An 18,753-nucleotide genomic window follows, 5' to 3' on the forward strand; every position below is an offset into this window, starting at 1 on the left:
ATATGTTGTTAAATGTGTTTGTTCTACTAAACTTTTCTGTGTTTAGTAAATTACTAAATCTAATTGCTTATACAAAAACCTTTAAACACTATAGTAATACTTAAACACCACAATACATCAAATCATTGGTAGCTAAATAAATCAGAATGTTTCCATGTTGAGCCTGTTCAAGCAATCAGCATGCAGAGGTGATTAGATTTTCATCAGTGCAGGCAGAGCATCTGCATAGTGTAACAATAACATATGTTGTTGCATTTGTGGTGGTAAATATAATGCTGTCTGTGATCTAGAGAAATTTGAGAATAGATGAGACAGAAAGTCATGACATCTATCATTCTGAATAGGGCTGCCAAATCATTTCTAAGGCATTCTAGCATGTGGTGAACTTTCCCACTAAAATTGCTCCATTAAAGTGCTGCTTTGCTGCCTCAGGACCTGAAAGACTTTCAGTAGCAAGGTGACCTTCAGCAGTTGGATTCACAGTGGAAATGAAGGCCGATGCCAAGCAATATGGAAATAAAAGTGTTTATTTGTCCACATTTGCCTGCTTAGCTTGATGGACAATTAATGTTACATCAGGCTTACCAAAAACATCAAATATCACTGCCTAAAGACAAATGGCAGCCTTAAATGGTATCAGCTGTTGAACCCAATTCCATCTTTTGACTATCTGTATACACCCCTGGGTCTTTCCACATGGAGTTTGCATGTTCTCCCTGTGCATGCGTGGGTTCTCTCCGGGTACTTCGGCTTCCTCCCACAGTCCAAAAACATGACTGTCAGGTTAATTGGCTTCTCCAAATTGTCCTTAGGTGTGAATGGTTGTTTGTCCTGTTTGTCTCTGTGTTGCCCTGCGACAGACTGGCGACCTGTCCAGGGTGTACCCCACCTCTCGCCCAGTGAACGCTGGAGATAGGCACCAGCAACCCCCGCGACCCCATGAGGGATAAAGCGGTTTGGAAAATGGATGGATGGATGGATGGACTATCTGTATACAACAGATATTTTGATAAATACAAATATTCCTTTTACCATTCACTATTAATAATAAAATATATTTAACCATACGCCATAGTAGCTTTGTCAAAACGAAACAATTCCCATGTACAGAAATTCTCCACAATTTCATGGCGCTCCCCTTTAAATAGTGTTCAAACCCTCAGAAAAACATTTACCCAAACTCCCCAGAGAGGACTCAAGATCGGCGAGTAATGCCATCTTAGCAAGCAAATTATTTACTATTAACACTTTTACCTTGAGACTTTGTTCACAAACATTTGCTAAAGTTCAACCATACAGTGAGGCTTATTTGCTTCTCCTTAAAAACAACCACCTCACATCTTAATTAGAAGCAGCTTTGCAGGGCCAGAAACAAATGGCAGGATGCTAATAAAATATACGCAATAAATATTCAACACATAATTAAAACTTATATACAAATGGTTATTGAGGTGCAAAACTAGGCTTAAAGTGCACTGCTAAATAAAGGGTAAAGTGCTTTTAATTACGTGCCAAGAGTGTTTTAAAGGGCTATAGCGGACACCAACATAAAAATGGCATTGTTGGCAAATACCTCTTTGTTAGACTTTGTTAGGAAATCACATTTTAATTATGCAGCCAGACAATGATCCAAAACACACCAGGCAGGTCCATCTTAACTGGCAGAACCAATTCATAGGTTTACATTATATTTTCACATTGGACCACGTTGGTTTAGATATGTTTCTCCAAGGAAATTAAATCTCCAAAAACAGATGTACTCTGTAACGAGGCAAATACTTCAGAAATTTACGCCACTTCATAAAATCTTTGGTATCCTGGTGATCGTGTTACCTGCTACAGTATTGGATGCTTCAGCGATTATTTATGTAAAACATGTTCTTTCTCCACTGAAACACATTGCAGATACAAAACTGTGATGGTGAATGACAACAAAGTTGAACAGGAATCTAAAAAATATCCAGAGCCGATGCCAAACAAGGGGAATGAGAAGCCTACCTAACACCAAAGCACCCTTTCCTTCCTCTTTACAAGAACTTTTGACTAAACCAATAATATCTGATTGCTTTAATTGCAACAGAAAAATGTTGAATTTTGTCATCAATGAATAAATTGACACCTTTGTAATATCCTCACACTGTAGGATTTAAATGCATTGAAAACACGTGAGCTGTCATTTTGTCTGGAAATTGAGCAAAAAAAGCACAGGGATGCTGAGTATTGAGTAGGATTGAATTTGATAATATTTAATATTTACATGTTTTCAATGTAAATATCTTTCTGATATTTCTATTGGAAGGAAATTCACACCAAGCACTGGGAACAACAGAAGTAATCCACATAAACAAAGACAATAAAGCAAATAATTCCATAAGTTAAGAATAGATATTGAACACATTAAGAAACAGATATGCAAAAAGGTTCTGAAAGCCAAGAAACCGGTGGACTTCTGTCACTATTTAGGAAGAATTCCTGGTGCTATCTACAGATTAATATCAACTGGTTCATTCTGAACTGATGGCCTTTAAAAAAGGTTTCTGCTTACACATTGAATGGCACATATTGATATGATTTATATCAGGACACCTGGCAAAAACTCGTGAAACTGCACAACTGTAAAAAAACACATTGATGGCAACTTCTAAACTTCTGAATTTTCCAGTGAGCTGAAATTGAGCCATAATCCATAATTGGAAATGGTTTAATCATAAATCAGACACGACCAGGTGCCCCTCATACGTTTCTGAAAAAGGGGTCAAAACAATAATTCAGAAAAGTTGTCAAAGAGCAGAGAAGCACTCCCAGATAGCATCAGAAAGACGCAGAGAAAGCAATTAGAGTTTTTCCAATATAAACAATAAGTAATGCACTGAACCACAGGAGCCCCGTGTTGATGGGCAATTACTTTACTTTGCTGTTTCAGCGGCTGCAATCAGAGATTGTGGTTGAAAAGTGATTAAGACGAGACAGGAACGTTATTGTAAAAAATCTAAACATCGCCTACGTCCAATCTGTGAGTTCACACAATTTAATTTAAGAAGGATAATATCAATAATAATAATAACAATGAAACATAGTTTGAGATGACTATCAATCAATAAGACTATATTAGGTCTAGGAGATTCAAGTAAATTAGACCCCTAGAAAAAAAGTTCAGTGGTAGTTTTTGATATGACCTTCTACCTCGACTGTCAAGGCCTGGGGCGTCACAAACACTCAAATGTAGTTAAGCCTAAAAATATCAAGATTTGGTTTTGAAGTAATCTTCAATTTTTACTAACATGTTACTTCTGACTGGATGTAATGTTAACATTTTGGAGCGGCGCAGCCAGAGCCCCAACTTGAATCTGATGGAGAACCTGCGGAGGCAGCTAAAGATTAGGGTAATGGCAAAGAGGCCTTCCAGTCTCAAATAATCCGAGGTCACAGCAGAAGCACTCAAAAAGATGATCAGAAATCGTCCGAAAACTTTGAGTGCTGTAATGTAGATAAAGAAAGTCCCGTTGATTGTTGAGCAGGGTGTCAATAGTTTTCAGCGTGGCATTTTTCACAAGACAAATATATAAAACAGATAAATTACTTTTTTTGACATCAATTTTGGACTTAGCTGTAAAAACAAAAAGTAAGAGATCTGTCAATTGTAGCCTGCTCTAGTTTTTTCTTCTCTTATTGTCATGTCCACTGTGTCAAATTGGCAACCCTGTTTAACACAGAATGTAAAATATGTGAGAAAATATGGCGACTAAAGAAGCTGAAGTTGCTTCCATACTAAATTAAAGGGCTGCGTCTGTGATTTTTAAGGAGTCTGAAATGCAAAAGACAGTATCTACCTCTAACTCCTAAATACCTAGACTGGTCACACCTGAGCCCAGTTCTCTAAAAGGATCCTTTATAAAGGATCGATAGAAAGTATTTGAAGGAAATACCCAGCTGATCAAACTGGACTAAACAACACTATTTACAATATATGCAGTATAAGTGAATTGCTCATTGCATTAGTGCGAGTCATACCAGTTCAAAAGATTTTGGCTACAACAGAAATCCAGCTGTCAGTGTGTGGAGTGCAGGTAGGGGACGTGAACATAAGGCTCTCAGACGTTGGTTTTAAGGCTTTTATCCTTAATATACCTGCTGTACAATGACCGGTGCACTTTGTGCCGTGTTCACTTGCTCTAATATGAACTTTATAGGATTTAATGGTGGTGGGGGAAAAAAAAAAAAAAATAAAAACGATTGCAAGGCTCCACCGATTTATCCAGATCCTTCAGGATCCAGATTCAAGTTGGGACTTAGTTGGTAAAATTAAAAGTTCCTGTTAACCTTAACCGTCCAGGGGTATGAATAAATCTGTGCTTGGCTGTAAATGCAGCTGTTATGTGAAAGAAAACGTTAGCGAACCAACTGGATCGTGAGGAGCACAGCAGGGACAGAGCCACATAGAGCTGATTGTCATCCCTCAGTGATGTTCAATCCACCATCTGAGAATGGAAAGAGCACTTTGAACTGCAAACAACCAAATCATGTCGCTCAAAGGGGAGCATGAATCAGAGAAACATGATGATGAGATTGATCAGGAGTTGAGTCGAAATGTTACCTTGCTGTAAATATGTTGCATCTTATTCATTAAAGTGGCATCACATCGGTGGTCTTGTCTTTATGAGAAGCTAACAGGACGTGTTCCAGACTCCTCCTGATTTCCCCTTAAGTTTTCCCACCGGCGGCAGCGTTACAGGAAATGTGGGTCGAGGGGCCCATCTTGCTTGCGTCACGATGACCACGGGGGCCACACGGTGGCCCGCTTTGACAAAGCGACAGCCACAATGTAGGCCTGCTGGTGCCAGCCCTGTCTGTTAGCTCTTTCTAACGTCTTTGTCGCTCTGCTCGTACAATGAGCCTGGAAGGCGTCCTGTTCAGACAACAGGATGAAAATGTGTCAGATGGACATTCACATTGAAGTCCACTGAAGCATTTTAGAAACTTTCGGCTCTTTTTCTCTCTGAGACACAACTATGCCTGAGAGGCTGAAAGGGAGACATTTAGAGGAAAGGCGCTCACGACATCTGATGTCTCGTCCTGAACAAAGGACGGTGCTGGTTTAGTATGCTGCTGCTGTGATTGCATGACCAGTGAACTGTACGTCGTAAATCCCCCCCCCCCCCCGGCAAAGCTCTGAATGGCTGCTGTCTGTGAGCATACAGTGTTGTACTTTGGTATGTTGTCCATAGAGATGTCTGCGAGCTAAACTTTTAGTTATCGAGGTTCAAGTTGCTTCTGGTAGGTCCTGCCAGTCCCCGGTCCTCAGATACAATTCTCTCATTTGGCAAGACCGGATAAACTCCTTGGTGTCGCGACCCTCTCCAGGCTTTAAGAAATCATTTGTCAGCCACCCAAACCGGACCGACCAATGGTTCGGGTCCTCTACATGCAAAGAGTCCAACGGTTCGCCCCCAATCTGTCACAGCCAATCAAAAGGTCCCCAGAAGCAGGATGCCCCGGGGTGTGCGGCACAGTGGTGCCTTGCTCACATTCAGAGGGCTGAAATGGGCGCCCACTATTAACACCTGCGCAACAAATCGCTGTTCAACAAAAGTGTAGTTTGGCACAGGAGCGCTTCCCTTTGACTCACACACTTCAGCTCTAAAGAGCTGAAGGTTTTACTAAACTTTCACATGGTCAGGAAAGAGAGCCACCATTATTCTTGCATTTTCTAAAAGGAGCGGAGCTGCTGTTGCATAATCGTCATTCAAAGCATGAGGGATGCTGCTGGCATGTGTTGCTGTTACCTTGGTGAATGCAAAGAGGCCCGTCTTGGATGAATTATTTAGTTTATGTAAGCGAAACTGAGACCGTCTAATCTAGACAAACTTTGGCTAAGACGATTGTAAGATTATTCTTCCAAACATCTGCGCTGTTAGGAAGGTGCAGATTACTCTGAAGGTAAATAAGGAATGCCCTTTAGTTTGTTTTACTTATCGACACCAGAGCTGTGTTTTCTTCAGGGCTCGTGCTCCAGTCTTCTTCTCCATTTCATCCGAGCCCCGTCTCAGGCATCTCTTCATTGAACTGTAAAGCTCCAGGCACCGCGCCAAATCCTCCGGCAAAGTCAGCAGCTGATTTTTGATGTGTGGCAGGATTTTCCTGCGTTATGCTGAAGAAATGCAGCAGATTCCCTGTAAGCCCTTGCTGTTGCTACTTACTAATTAAAAACGCAAACAAATCATTGTTTAATTAAAAACCATGACAGAATTATAGACCAGATACTGGTTCAGAAACTTTTATCAGATACTAAAATCTGTATTAGTAACTAATTTTATCATACTCTTAATGGGAGAGGACATCTCTGATGAATACCTCCTTTCATCTCTTTGAGTGGATAAGTTGCAAAATCACAAATTTTAACAATTTATAGCTTCTCAACACATTGCTGTTGTGTGCTGCCTAGAAACCCTGAAAACAAGTGCTAGTGTTGCCTGTTAGGGATGTGGCTGAAATTAGCAGCCATCGGTTTTTGGAAGCAATGCTACAGGCCAAAGGTTTGGAAACAAGATCACATTTGTACAAAGAAAATTCTTCCTTTCATCAGCCGGCATGAAACAGTATTTGCAGATTTCCTGCATTTGACTCTTTTCTTTAATCATTGTTCATTGTTTCTGATCTCCAGACTAATTTTATTATCAGACAAAGATAACCTAGATATTGCAAAAATCTGTTTGCAAATGATGGTTAAATTTAAGGGAAACTACTATCCAAACCAACCTGACCCTTGTTGTAGGTATAACTAGACCATTTTTTTTTATCAGCTTTTTGGTCAATTTTAGTAGCCATAACCAGACCTGGTTACTGACAGTCATGGTGAATCAGGAAATCACATTTAAAGAACCTGTCTGGCAACATGAAGTAGACTTTTTAAGGATTTTAAAAGGCAACACGTCATTAATCAATCTAAAGACATTTAAGAAGAACAGATGGGGTGAAAAATCATACCAGTCTGAAAAAAATTATGTTCATTTCTAAGACTCCAGGGAATCACAATCACAGGAAATAGTCTATCAGACTCACAGACAATTATCTGAACTGGATTTCTTTTAATGCTGGAATTAGAAAATTAGGATTTATACGTAAAGTTTGAGTTTCAGATTCACAGTCATCAGACTGATTAAGCACAAAATCTTCCATACACAACAGAAAGTCTGCTAGCGTGAATATTGTTTGGGTGGTGAATATGCTGGTATTCTCCACTCTAAATAAATAAACATATATAATACAGTGCAGCATCTCATTTATTTCCACATCGGCTTTGTGTTGTTTTGTCTTCAGTTAGTTCGTAAAATAATAAAAGATGGATGAATGTGCTATTCTGTTTTCTGTAGGTATTAACAATACTTTATGATTTGGGATGATAATTAAAAACGTATTTAAAATAAAGACACTAATAGTTTACCAGTTCTGTGGGACAAAGCTGAAGGTCAATACAGACTCAGCAAGAAGGGAGAAATTGTTTTCTCCCTTCCTGCTGCTGTATAATAGTTCAAATATTGCTGGGCAGGGCTAAGATCCCAAAGCCTCAGGGTCCTATCGACACCTCTGCACCTCACAATAAATAACAAAGGTAATCCCAGAATACGTATCAAGAACAAGAACTCCCAAAACCACAATGCCAGAACAGACTAATTTCATCTTGGTCCAGCAGCTCTTTGAGAAAAAAAAACTTTGTTCCTGTGGAGCATTTATTGGCCTTATAATAAAAACACGTTTTACATGTGTGCATATGTATCCTGCATATTTCCTTCCAACTTCCTACTGTAGTACGTATCTTTTTGTCTTTGGCTGCTGTACCTCTGATTGAGTTTTCCTATTCATCCGTCTTCTTCTGTCTCTCAGCAGGTCCAGGATGGTGTTAAGTCGGACTGCAGCTGGGCAGCACATCGTTTTTGCTCTCATGCTGCTGCTCTCTTCAGGCTCTGGTGAGTTCTCAGTCTTTCTCCTCCACATTTAGTTTCTTCATCACCGGGTCTCTGGATGTAAAAATGATGTCAGGACACGGCCAAGTTTATTTTAAGACAAACCTCAGAGGATGAAGGGAGGCTGGAAGGAATTGAAGAATCGGAGGAAATGGATCGGAATACAAAACAACCACTTCACCCTGCAAAATAAACACATTTTACGTTAATATGGAGGCTGAGAGAGATGACATGCAGAGGATGTTGGCAGAAAAGCTCGCAAGGATAGGGCTGGAACCCCTCCAGAGCCATTTAGCCAAACATCTGCTCCATCACAATTATGTTTGAAAATTCCTGATTATGAAAGAAAATACAGACAATCTCAGAGCTGCAGGTTGCAGCTGGATTATCACAGGTCTGTATTACCTCACGCAGCCCGCTGGCTGTCAGCAGCACAGATAAGTTTTTTGGCTTTAATTGCTTTCTTTGCAGTTAGCATGCATTGTGCTTATTCAACTTGGGATTGTTATTAAAACTGCACCTGCATCTCTGATTTGCTAAATTTAATCATTACCCCGACCGATAGTAGTTATTCTCTCTATTCAATCATGTTCTGCTTGTTTCTGCTGAAGTTTAAGGAGAAAACACTTGTTTTATACAATGAACCAAAGCAAGATTTCAAACCAGGGCTTATATTTTGCATGTTGAGCATGAAGTGACTATAGCCGAATGAATAGGAAAGGACAAAGAAGGGAAAAAAATCAATGCATTGTTTAATAAAAAACACTCGCTGCCCTTTTTCATGATGAACATGAGCTCATCTGAAGTTTGTTGGCAGAATTGTGTCTCAGACAGCTGGGACAGGGAAAAGACAAGGCAGGAAGAATACGTGATATGAAATAAACAGCTGGAGGAGCATGTGGCTGCTACACGGGTTAATTGAGAACAGGTCAACAACACAATTCGGTGTAAAATGACCTCCTGAAAACAGGGAGTGCCTCTAAGATGTAATGCTGTGCAGAGGTTCAGCCGTCTTTCATAACTTGGACTGGCAAGTTACAGAGCAGTTTTGCAATAGTGGCCATTTACAGTTTAAAATGCAGCCTAAAAAAAAAAAAAATTGAAATCCAAGAAAATCTTTGTGTGCAACCAAAGAGAACGTGAACAATGCTCGGAGGGCTTCCCAGGTTTGAGTCCTTGCCTGTGAATCTTTGCCGCATGTCTTCCTCCTCTCTCTCAATCCAATTTTCTGTCAGCTTAATTCTCAAATAAAGGCCACTAGAGCCAAAAAAATAAATAAAAATAAAAGAAAGATGCCAGGGCAGGGTCCGAACACTGGACCTTCTTGGTAAAAGGCAAAAATATTACAGTTTACCTTCTTGGTTGATGCATTTATAAATCAAAAATAGTTTAGGTTATAAGCTCTAATTAACTTAATGAATAATGATGAAAATATGCCTGCTGTAAGAAGGATAAGATTTCTACCCAACTGCTTGGTGCATCTTTAGTTATTGTCACATTGTGAACGTTCATCTGCTGTCCAACCTGTCTTGGTTCTGCATTATTTCTCTTCTACACCAGTCCTGCTTGTTACTTATGCCCTGGCTGTCTGTCTTTTTTGTTTTTGAAATTGTTATGATTACATGTGATTTAAGGGTAGGCAACGAAGTGTCTTCTGCTGACAGAGTGCCTCCCAGGGGGGTCAGCGCGTAAACCCTGCAATCTAAATGCAGATGAAAACATTTCTGTGGGATTCAGTTACTCTCGCTCTGATTTTCTGTTTTTAAACCCAAGTCATGTTAGCCTTTTTTTTCAACCAGCATTTCTTTTCATACTTAAAAGAGTTGCTCTAATTTGGCTGTTATGAAACTGTTAAGATTTAGAGATGTTTAAATTAATAAAATAAAATAAAATAACAAAACATGTTTTGTAAAAACTAATTTCTGGAGATTGTAACTCTTGGGCTGGATGGACACTTCCAGAAAACTTAAAACTGTACAAAAATACATTTAGCTCATTGGAAGTAAATTATACTTAAATATAGCAGGGAAGGTATTTACAAGCATGCATGTTTTTCTAACATATTTAGACATGTTTATATTTAATAGGAATTTGAACGATACTGAGACGTAAAATGAATGCAAGTAATAACATTTTATGAAAAGATATTTTGAAAATGTCAGTCAAATATTTTAAAAATAAAAAAAAAATGACAAAATTTACAACCAGGCTCATCAGGTGCACATTATTAGAACATTGTTACTCAGTGTTTCAAAGAAAGTTTGCCTTGTTAAGACATCACACATTTTGTTTTGTATTTTCCTAAATGTTGATTTCAGAGTGAACACAATGTGAGTTCTATGAATGAATGAAAAAACATTATAGCAGGTTGTGAGCCTTGCAACAGGATTAAAAAAAGTCTATAAATCATCCACTTAATGGTACAGAAAATAGTCTAAAATTAGAGGAGACTCAGTTCCATGGCTACATGCTCAGAACTGGAAATGTGACTACAAGATGCCAAAAGAAAGCACCTACCATCCTATAATGTCATCCCAGGATCTACCCCTGGCTCTTGCTCCTGTTGATTTGAAAGTGCTCACCTCTGCAATTAGAAAGAGACATCACAAGCTTCATTTTTTTAGAATTTATTAACCAGTTTAACAGGAGGAGACCTCCAGGGGAACCACGCTCAGCGTAAGTGACCATCTTCCATGACCGACACGGGGGTTTGAGAAGACAGAGCAGAGCCACAAAAAGAACACACATGCACTGATCCAGGAGTACTTTCAATATGGGAGAATATAGTATTAGTGATGGTTCCTTCAGTGGCTTTATCCACAAAATAAACATATCTAAGCAAATAAGCTCTGAGCCAGTTTTAAAATCTATAAGATAAAAAAGAGCTGAGTTTGTGTTGCTCTGAGAAGGAAAAAAACACATAAACACATAAATCCCTGACACTGCCTCCCATTCTACTTTTAGAAACTCTAGAAACCACCAGTAATCCTGCAGTCTGAGAGCGAAGTGCTCTGTTGGGAACATAAGCAGCAATCAGATCTCTGTATGATGGAGCTTGATTATTAAGGTCTTTATGTGTGAGGAGTTTAAATGTTATTCTTTATTCAACAGAGAGCAGACAAAGGGTACCTAAAATAGGAAAAAATATGTTTGTTGACTTGTTGACAGACTTTTATCTGAACTTAGAAGCAGAAAATGTTAAATCATCCAGGTTTTTATGTATTCAAGATAAGCCTATTCAACTGATGAGATTTGTTAGAATTTGTGGATAATTATCGCTGAATATTCTCAACATAACAGTGGAAATGTATCTCATGCTGTCTGATAATTTTACTTTTGGAACCATATACTGTATAGGTAAAGAAAATTGGCCCAAGCAATGAACCCTGCGGCACTCCACAGTTAACCTTGAAGTTTGAAGACGATTTCTCATTTACATGGACAAATTGAAATCCGTCTTAATAATTAAGATTTAAACCAGCGTAGTACTTTTCCCTTGTCCCTTGCACAGATTTACTGTTCAAGTGCTGTGATGAGTGCAGAAACCTGACTGAAATGCTTTAAATAGATCATTACCGTGTAAATGCTCACATACTTGATTAGTTAGGGTTAGGGTTTCATTAACTTAGAGAAAGCCAAAATGTTTTTGAAAAAATAACAAATGTAATATATAAAAGTTACTAATTGATTTGCATGTCATTGATAGAAAGTATTTGAACCCAAAGTAAAACTTTGCAAGCTAAACTTTGAACTTGGTGAAGGAAACCTTCACTGACAAGCAGAGTTTAAGACATTCACCATAACCAGATTTGCAGACAGCAGGAGGGACACCAGCCCATGTCAATGTAAAGAAAGTCTCCAAATCCATCAAGGTTTCTTGGCCCCTACATAGTAACTCATAGCTTCAGATTTTCTGCACGGTTCTGGTCTAAAGACTGCTTTGCTTTTTCTTTAGCCACTTCCTGGTTGACTTGGCAGATTTTTTCTGAGGGACCCGTCTTCAATAATATAGCTGCTAATAGGTCCACATCCATGTTCTTCACTACATGGATGGCCCCTCAGTGCAGTGAAGCTAACCTTTTTTGCTTATTAGAAATACCGCCTGGAAGCTTAATGTTTCCACATCCATGCTTGGCTGTGGGTATGGTGTTCTATTAGTATGCTTCGCATTTACTTGCATGTAAAATTGTTTGATTTGATCTCATTTAGGGGGGGAAATGATTCTGTGAACCAGTGTGTTTTACACACAAGTCCAGATCTGGAGTTTATGTGATTGAATTATTTTAATCTATGTGCCACATGGGCACGTAAGCAAAGGGAGACAGTATTCTGGTTTGTCTGTTTCAAATATTTATTTCACTCAGTGACATGGCAATCAGTTTTGAGCTGTAAGTTTTTTTATTATTATTAATTTTGGTTAATTTCTCTTCCTCTACCTAAAAATAAAACTACCAAAATAGTTAGTAGTTTGAGTAAACCCACAAAATCATCAGAGAGTCAAATATTTGTTTTGCCATCTAATATCTACTAGTATATCTACATTTCTTTCACATGAATATGCTCCATGAAAGTAACAATTATTTGTCTTAATTTTTTAGGTGCAACCTCTTCCGTTGTTAACATGCGCAGGATTACCCATCCTGCAGTTCACCAGTCGCTGGCAGGCAAAGCTGTCCTCCCCTGTGCCTTCACCCTCAGGACCAGCTCCTCTGTCCAGACTCCACACCTCCTGTGGACTCACACCAAGCCACCACCAGGAGGGCATGATGCTCCACTGGAGCAGATAGTACTTTCAGCTAAAGGTAAAGAAAAAATGTTTTTCTTAGAATATAATATTTATTCCAGCTTTTGGCGGGAAACATTTGCAGACTTGTAACTTTTGTTCTGGAGCTTTAAACTGCTTTTATTTGAGGTGGTTAATAGATGTTTTGTCTTAGAGGGAGTAGATTACATTCTTTTTTTTTTTTGTATAAATCCAGATTAGTTCATCCTGGAAGTTAAAAATATTGGCTAATATACGAGAGTCTAAAACCAAGAGGACTCCTACAATCCCTAAAACATTAAAACAGTTAATGCTAACGCTATTTTATGAACCTTTTAATAAAATCACTAAAGCAGTATTCAATAACCCTTCCTTCTATTCCACTTTTCATTACAATTATCCACTGCAGGTAAGATATTAATTGCTTATAGCCAGCCAACAGAACCACACTTCAAAAATCCTCAGATATCCATTAAAGAGCCAGATAATCTAAAATTTTATATTCTCACCAGATTATACGTTCAGATCAGTAGTTGCAGTTATCAATTACATCTGCAGTTCCACGCATTGTTTTCTTTAATGCTATCTTTTAGTGTGTTCAGTTGTTTTACAGGTTGAAAACCTTTGATGACAATTGTGAAAATCTTCCTCAGTATTCAGAAGATGGGAAACAGGAGGAGCAAATGAGATCTAGAGAGCTTTAGTTCTACCTTGAATTTAGATTCAAGGAAACTCGAACCTCAAGAGCTCACCCCAGCTTTCATCAGTCACAAGGAGAGGCACATCGTTAACAAACTGCTACTCGGTTAGGAGGCCAACACAAAGACCCATCACCACAAATAAAAAGTCAGTCCCCTACTCAATTTAGAAAACTGGCTCCATGCCTGGCAAAAGTATTTATATCCTGTCAACCTTTTTACATTTTATAGCAACCAATAAGGTCAATGTAATTTACTTCTGTTTTTAATGACAAGTTAAAGCAAAATAGTGCATAGTTGTGAATGGAAGTAAAATGATTGTTTTTCAAAAGTTGTTAAAAATGCACATTTGGTAAGAGCCTATTTGTTTTTGCCTTCTTTGAGTTGATGCTTAATAGAACCACTTTCCTTACAATGACATGAAGAGTGTCTGTGAATATTAATTTTTGCTCTACTGAAGATTTTTATTTGAATTTAGGCCTGGACATTATTTACTTACTAACGCATGGATATGCTTTAAGCTAAATCATTCCAGTGGAGCTCTGTATATTTAGGGTTGTTTCTGAGCAGGAAGGTGACCATCTATGCTAGTTTTAAGTGCTTTGCGGTCTCTAACAGCCTTTCAACCAGGATCCTATGTCTTCCTCTATCCGTCTTACTCCCATCTCCGGTCAGCTAACCTGACCCAGCCATAGAAAACTAATGTTATAGATGCTTCCACCATCGTGTGCTGTCACGGTGAGGATGTGCTCAGGGTTATTTGTAATGCAAGTCTTCTTCTACACACATCATTTGAAAAGAATAACTCATAGCCGGCCTATACACAGATTCTCCTACCTGAGCTGTAGATCTTTGCAGCTCCCCCAGAGTCATCATGGGTCTCTTGGCTGCCTGAAAAATGTTCTCCTTGCCTGGTTTGTAAGTTTAGATGGACTGCCTAATCTTGATTTGTAACCATGCCATACTCGTTTTTAATTAAAAACATATAGATTATTAGACACTTCTTCAACAATGCTAAAAGTGATGATGATAATAACACTGGAAATGCATGTATTCCTTTGAGTGTGCAAGTGCCATACTGAGCATGTGAATCGACTCATAAGTCATGATTTGTGTGAAACTGCAATGCACTTCCTATGTCTTTGAAACAAAGTGGGAGTTGGGTGTATGCTCCTGGGATGACTTTGGGAAAGCAAGTGGCTAATAGCAGATAAGAGAAGCAAATAGAATGAAAATATAACATTGATATATTTTGGCCGGTTCCAGACAGGGGCCAACAGGGGCCATCAGGGGCCAGTGGCCCTGGAGAACTGGTCATAACCCCTGTTATGGCCATCCATCCATCCATCCATCCATCTATCCATCCATCCATCCATCCATCCATCCATCCATCCATCCATCCATCCATCCATCCATCCATCCATCCATCCATCCATCCATCCATCCATCCATCCCTATCTCTAAGGGAGAGCCCAGACACACTACGGAGAAAACTCATTTCAGCCGCTTGTATCCGGGATCTCGTTCTTTCGGTCACGACCCAAATGTCATGACCATAGATGAGGGTAGGAACGTAGATCGACCGGTAAATCGAGACCATCGCCTTTTGACTCAGCTCTCTTCACCAAAACAGACTGGTACATCGCCTGCTTCACTGCAGACGTATCAATCTCCCGTTCCATCTTCCCCTCATTTGTTAACGAGATCCCGACATACTTAAACTCCTCCACTTTGTTTGATTTTTGTTTCATTCCTTTGGTTTGACCCCCACACAAAATAACTCTTTCCCCACCCTGGCCCCCTGGTGAATTTGGTCTGCCACTGGGGAGAGGATGGGAGGATATGGGAACCAGTGATGAAATATGATGGTTTAAACCTTGAATAAACTGTGGATAGTGAAATTTTGAGTACTGTCTGAAATATAATAATTTTGAATATGTTTGATTTTATATTGTTTCTGAAAAGCCAGAAGTATTGCTGTGAACAACAGTAAGAGAAGTTTGGGGTATTGTTTTATAACACAACCATGCTTCAAACTACTCCACAACTCCATCTCTGACCTGTCTGGTGTGCTCCCCTTTGTCTTCTTGATGCCGTTTGTCCTCTAATGAAACGTCTGAGGCCTTCACAGAACCGCTGGATTTGTACTGAGGTTAATTTACACATAGATGGACTCTATTTACTTGCCTGATGACTTCTTAATGCAATGGGCTGCACCATGTTTTATTTAGAGGTATCAGAGTAAAGGGGAGAAAGCAAATCCAGACTTTTAAAATGTTTTGTAAAAAATAAGTAAATGAAAACCCACCTATCATTATCGTTCTATGTCATATTTATCCACAACATTGTGTTGGTCTGTCCCAAATAATGTAGATAAAATACAATGAAATTTATTTTCTTAACATGACCTAACATAAAGATATGCACGGGGTATTAATTCTCATGAAAGACACAATAAACAATGCTGTCATTTTATGTCGGACATCTTTAAAATTTGAGTTCTGCTTCTAACCCTGCCAGAATGCCTGTACACATTTGTATTGAGGTAACCTCTCTCTTTCTCTCTCTGCGCACCAAAGGAGATGTAATCAAGGTGAATAAGGCTTTCAGTGGCCGTGTCACGCTGCCAGGATACTCTGCCAATCCCCTGAATGCTACCATGGAGATCTCCAGTCTCCGTACCAACGACTCAGGCACTTACCGCTGTCAGGTTGTGGTGGGCAGCGACTATGAGAGAGACACTGTGCCCCTGCTGGTCTCCGGTAAGAGTAGTAGCCACTTTGTGGGTTTAGGCTCCACAAAAGGAAGCTGGAGAGAAATGCACCAGACACAGCAGGCTACTCATGACAGGAGTTTCCCTAATTAATGCACTGCAAACTAAAAGTAAGCAAAATTCCCTTAAAATTTGTTTACTTTTTCTTGATTTGAGCAGCTAAATAAAACTATTTGCCAATGGAATGAGAATTTCTACCTATAAAATGAGATAATTAGATATCCTGCACTTAAAATAAGATGATGAAGATGAATTGTTCCTATTTTAAGTACAAAAATCTTATTCAATTGGCAAATAGTCTGGTTTAATGAAAAATACATTAATTTCAAGAGGATTTTACCTACTTTTAGTTCCTTTTTTGCAGTGTGTATCCCTAATGTGTTAATATAGAGCAGATAATATATGATTTTACATTAGTACAGGATTTTTTTTTGCCTGCTTTTGTAAACTCGTTTTGTTCTTCAATAATGAATCATTTAATTATTCACTATACGTCATCGTTTTGTGTATTTTCCACAAAACCTTCCACTCGCACAAAGATTATGTTTAATTGATCTGTTTGCCGGCCACGTTAATGTGCTCATAGAGGCATCCCACTTGTTTATTGATTTAAAACCTGGGCCGGTGAACCTGTCAAAAGAGCGAGACGGAGACAGTTTTCCACCTGTGTCTGTCTCCATGCGTAGGAGTCGTGTTTCACTACCAGGCTCCGAACACCCGCTATGCCCTCTCCTTCGCCGAGGCCCAGCGAGCCTGCCAGGAGAACTCGGCTCTGATGGCATCGCCGGCGCAGCTGTGGGCGGCGTACCGTGACGGTTTGGCCAGCTGCTCGGCTGGATGGTTGGATGATCAGACCGTCCGGTGAGGACACGCCCGGCTCCGGCTGAAAACCTTGCGGGCCGCTTCCTAGCAGTAATGTTTGTGAATAATAAACATACAAGGGCCTCCATTACTGATGCATCTGCAAATGATTTTATTAGCTAGATTATAATTGTTTTGTGAATTACAGCCAGGTTTGAGATTTCAATTAATGCCAAATATTGTGATTAATGGAGATTTGGGAGACTAGTTTTGATAATTCAATTAGCATGCATGGAAATTATAGCGCTAATACTGCTGCCATGTTTTGTTGTTCTGAATATAAGTCGGAGGAAAAAAAGGTTTTAAAGCTGTCGGCGTCAACAGCGGATAAGTTATGAAAGATGCTCAGGCTAGATGGGTTGGAACAACTAATGCCCTGTTTAAGCCGGGGATGAATGAATAAATATTCATGGCTCCAGGTCAGTTTGCCTGTATGCAATTAATAGCCCCATTTCATATCTTTGTGTTGCTGTTTCTTTCCCTTTGTGGAGTCCACCTCCAGTCCTCAAAGGCTGATATCCAGTATGATTTAAATATGTTCCTGCTGTAGCTGATTCACACAGTTAAACCGCCTCTCCAGTATGTCGCCTTTTTCTGCAGAGGCCGTAATGTAATGTGCCGTTCATTTGATTTGGGTGCATTGTAGCAGGAAAAGCATCTAAAACACTGGTGTCTTGCTATTCTGCTATGTGCAAAACTCAAAGGTACTAGCAGGCCACCAATATGTTATCCATTTTTTTAAATTAAAACACCAAAATTAAGTTCACAGTGATGTTTTATTATTATTATTATTCCACGTTGAATAGCAAATAAGCAATATCTTAGAGAAATACATTTTATAATTTTGGTAGAAAAGGGATCTTTGAATCATAGTAGGTATAAAAAAAAATTTTAAAAAGGAAAAGTGATCAAAACTTATGTTATTTATATAAATAGTTTATAATTTGGATGAACTTTGCATTGGAGAGAAAAGGGCCTTCTAACTAATTCTAACCTTGGGACATTGATACCTTTATTGAATGCAGGTCTCTCCCTTTAAACAGAAGACAAAGACCTTCAATGTTTGTAAAATCAGATGTACTATAGGCCTGAAAAGTTTTGAGTTCAGCTTGAAAATAGCATGTATTTGTAACTGCAGAAGTTATTTTGAGGTGATAACTGTGATGGCAGACTTAATGAGCAAATCAGTGGATATTTTCTCACTTTACTCCTGATAAGTATGCAAACCTTTTGCTGTACCGTGCAGCTTAGTTATCTCTATATGAGATGTGTTAGTCCGTTATTCTTCACCGCAGCGTGTTAGCATGTGAGTTTGTTTTCCACCACATAAAAACCTGTATATGTGCCATGAGAATGTGCTAAAAGTGTGAATTAGAAAAGAGTCTCGCACTCGAGTGACAAGTGCTCCCTGCTTTAAATTGGTTTGTTTGTAAATTGGGTTCGTAGGTGTTTTTTTTTTTTTTTTTTTTTCAGAACCAGATCTGCTCTTTCCCAGACTCCTTAAATACAACCTCTATTTTTGTCTGTTTCCTTTATCTACTGTCTTTATCTTTGTCCTTCGGTCCGATTATTTCCCTCAATCGCTGTTTTGACCTTTCGTCCACCTCGCAGTCACGTAGTTATTAGCCATTTCTTCACTCGTAATTGCGCTAGAATGTAAACAAATCCTGTGCCCTTTAAATGTGAATACAGACAAGA

At 39.0% G+C, this 18,753-nt stretch overlaps 1 protein-coding gene across 3 annotated transcripts in view; it reads left to right on the forward strand.

Annotated features, from left to right (window-relative positions):
• The window catches only part of LOC105934599 (neurocan core protein), a 66,607-nt gene that overhangs the window by 12,583 nt on the left and 35,271 nt on the right, over positions 1–18,753 (forward strand). For 2 of the 3 annotated variants that reach the window (XM_036138072.1, XM_036138070.1), the window contains exons 2-5: positions 7,882–7,964; positions 12,560–12,763; positions 16,001–16,183; positions 16,881–17,055. In XM_036138072.1, the coding sequence (XP_035993965.1) occupies positions 7,892–7,964; positions 12,560–12,763; positions 16,001–16,183; positions 16,881–17,055 (635 nt within the window). In that variant the 5' untranslated portion in view covers positions 7,882–7,891. The remainder of the gene's footprint in view (positions 1–7,881; positions 7,965–12,559; positions 12,764–16,000; positions 16,184–16,880; positions 17,056–18,753) is intronic. The other variant, XM_036138071.1, reaches the window with a different exon arrangement.

Source organism: Fundulus heteroclitus, chromosome 6 (assembly GCF_011125445.2).
Source record: "Fundulus heteroclitus isolate FHET01 chromosome 6, MU-UCD_Fhet_4.1, whole genome shotgun sequence".
NCBI classification, from domain to species: domain Eukaryota; kingdom Metazoa; phylum Chordata; class Actinopteri; order Cyprinodontiformes; family Fundulidae; genus Fundulus; species Fundulus heteroclitus.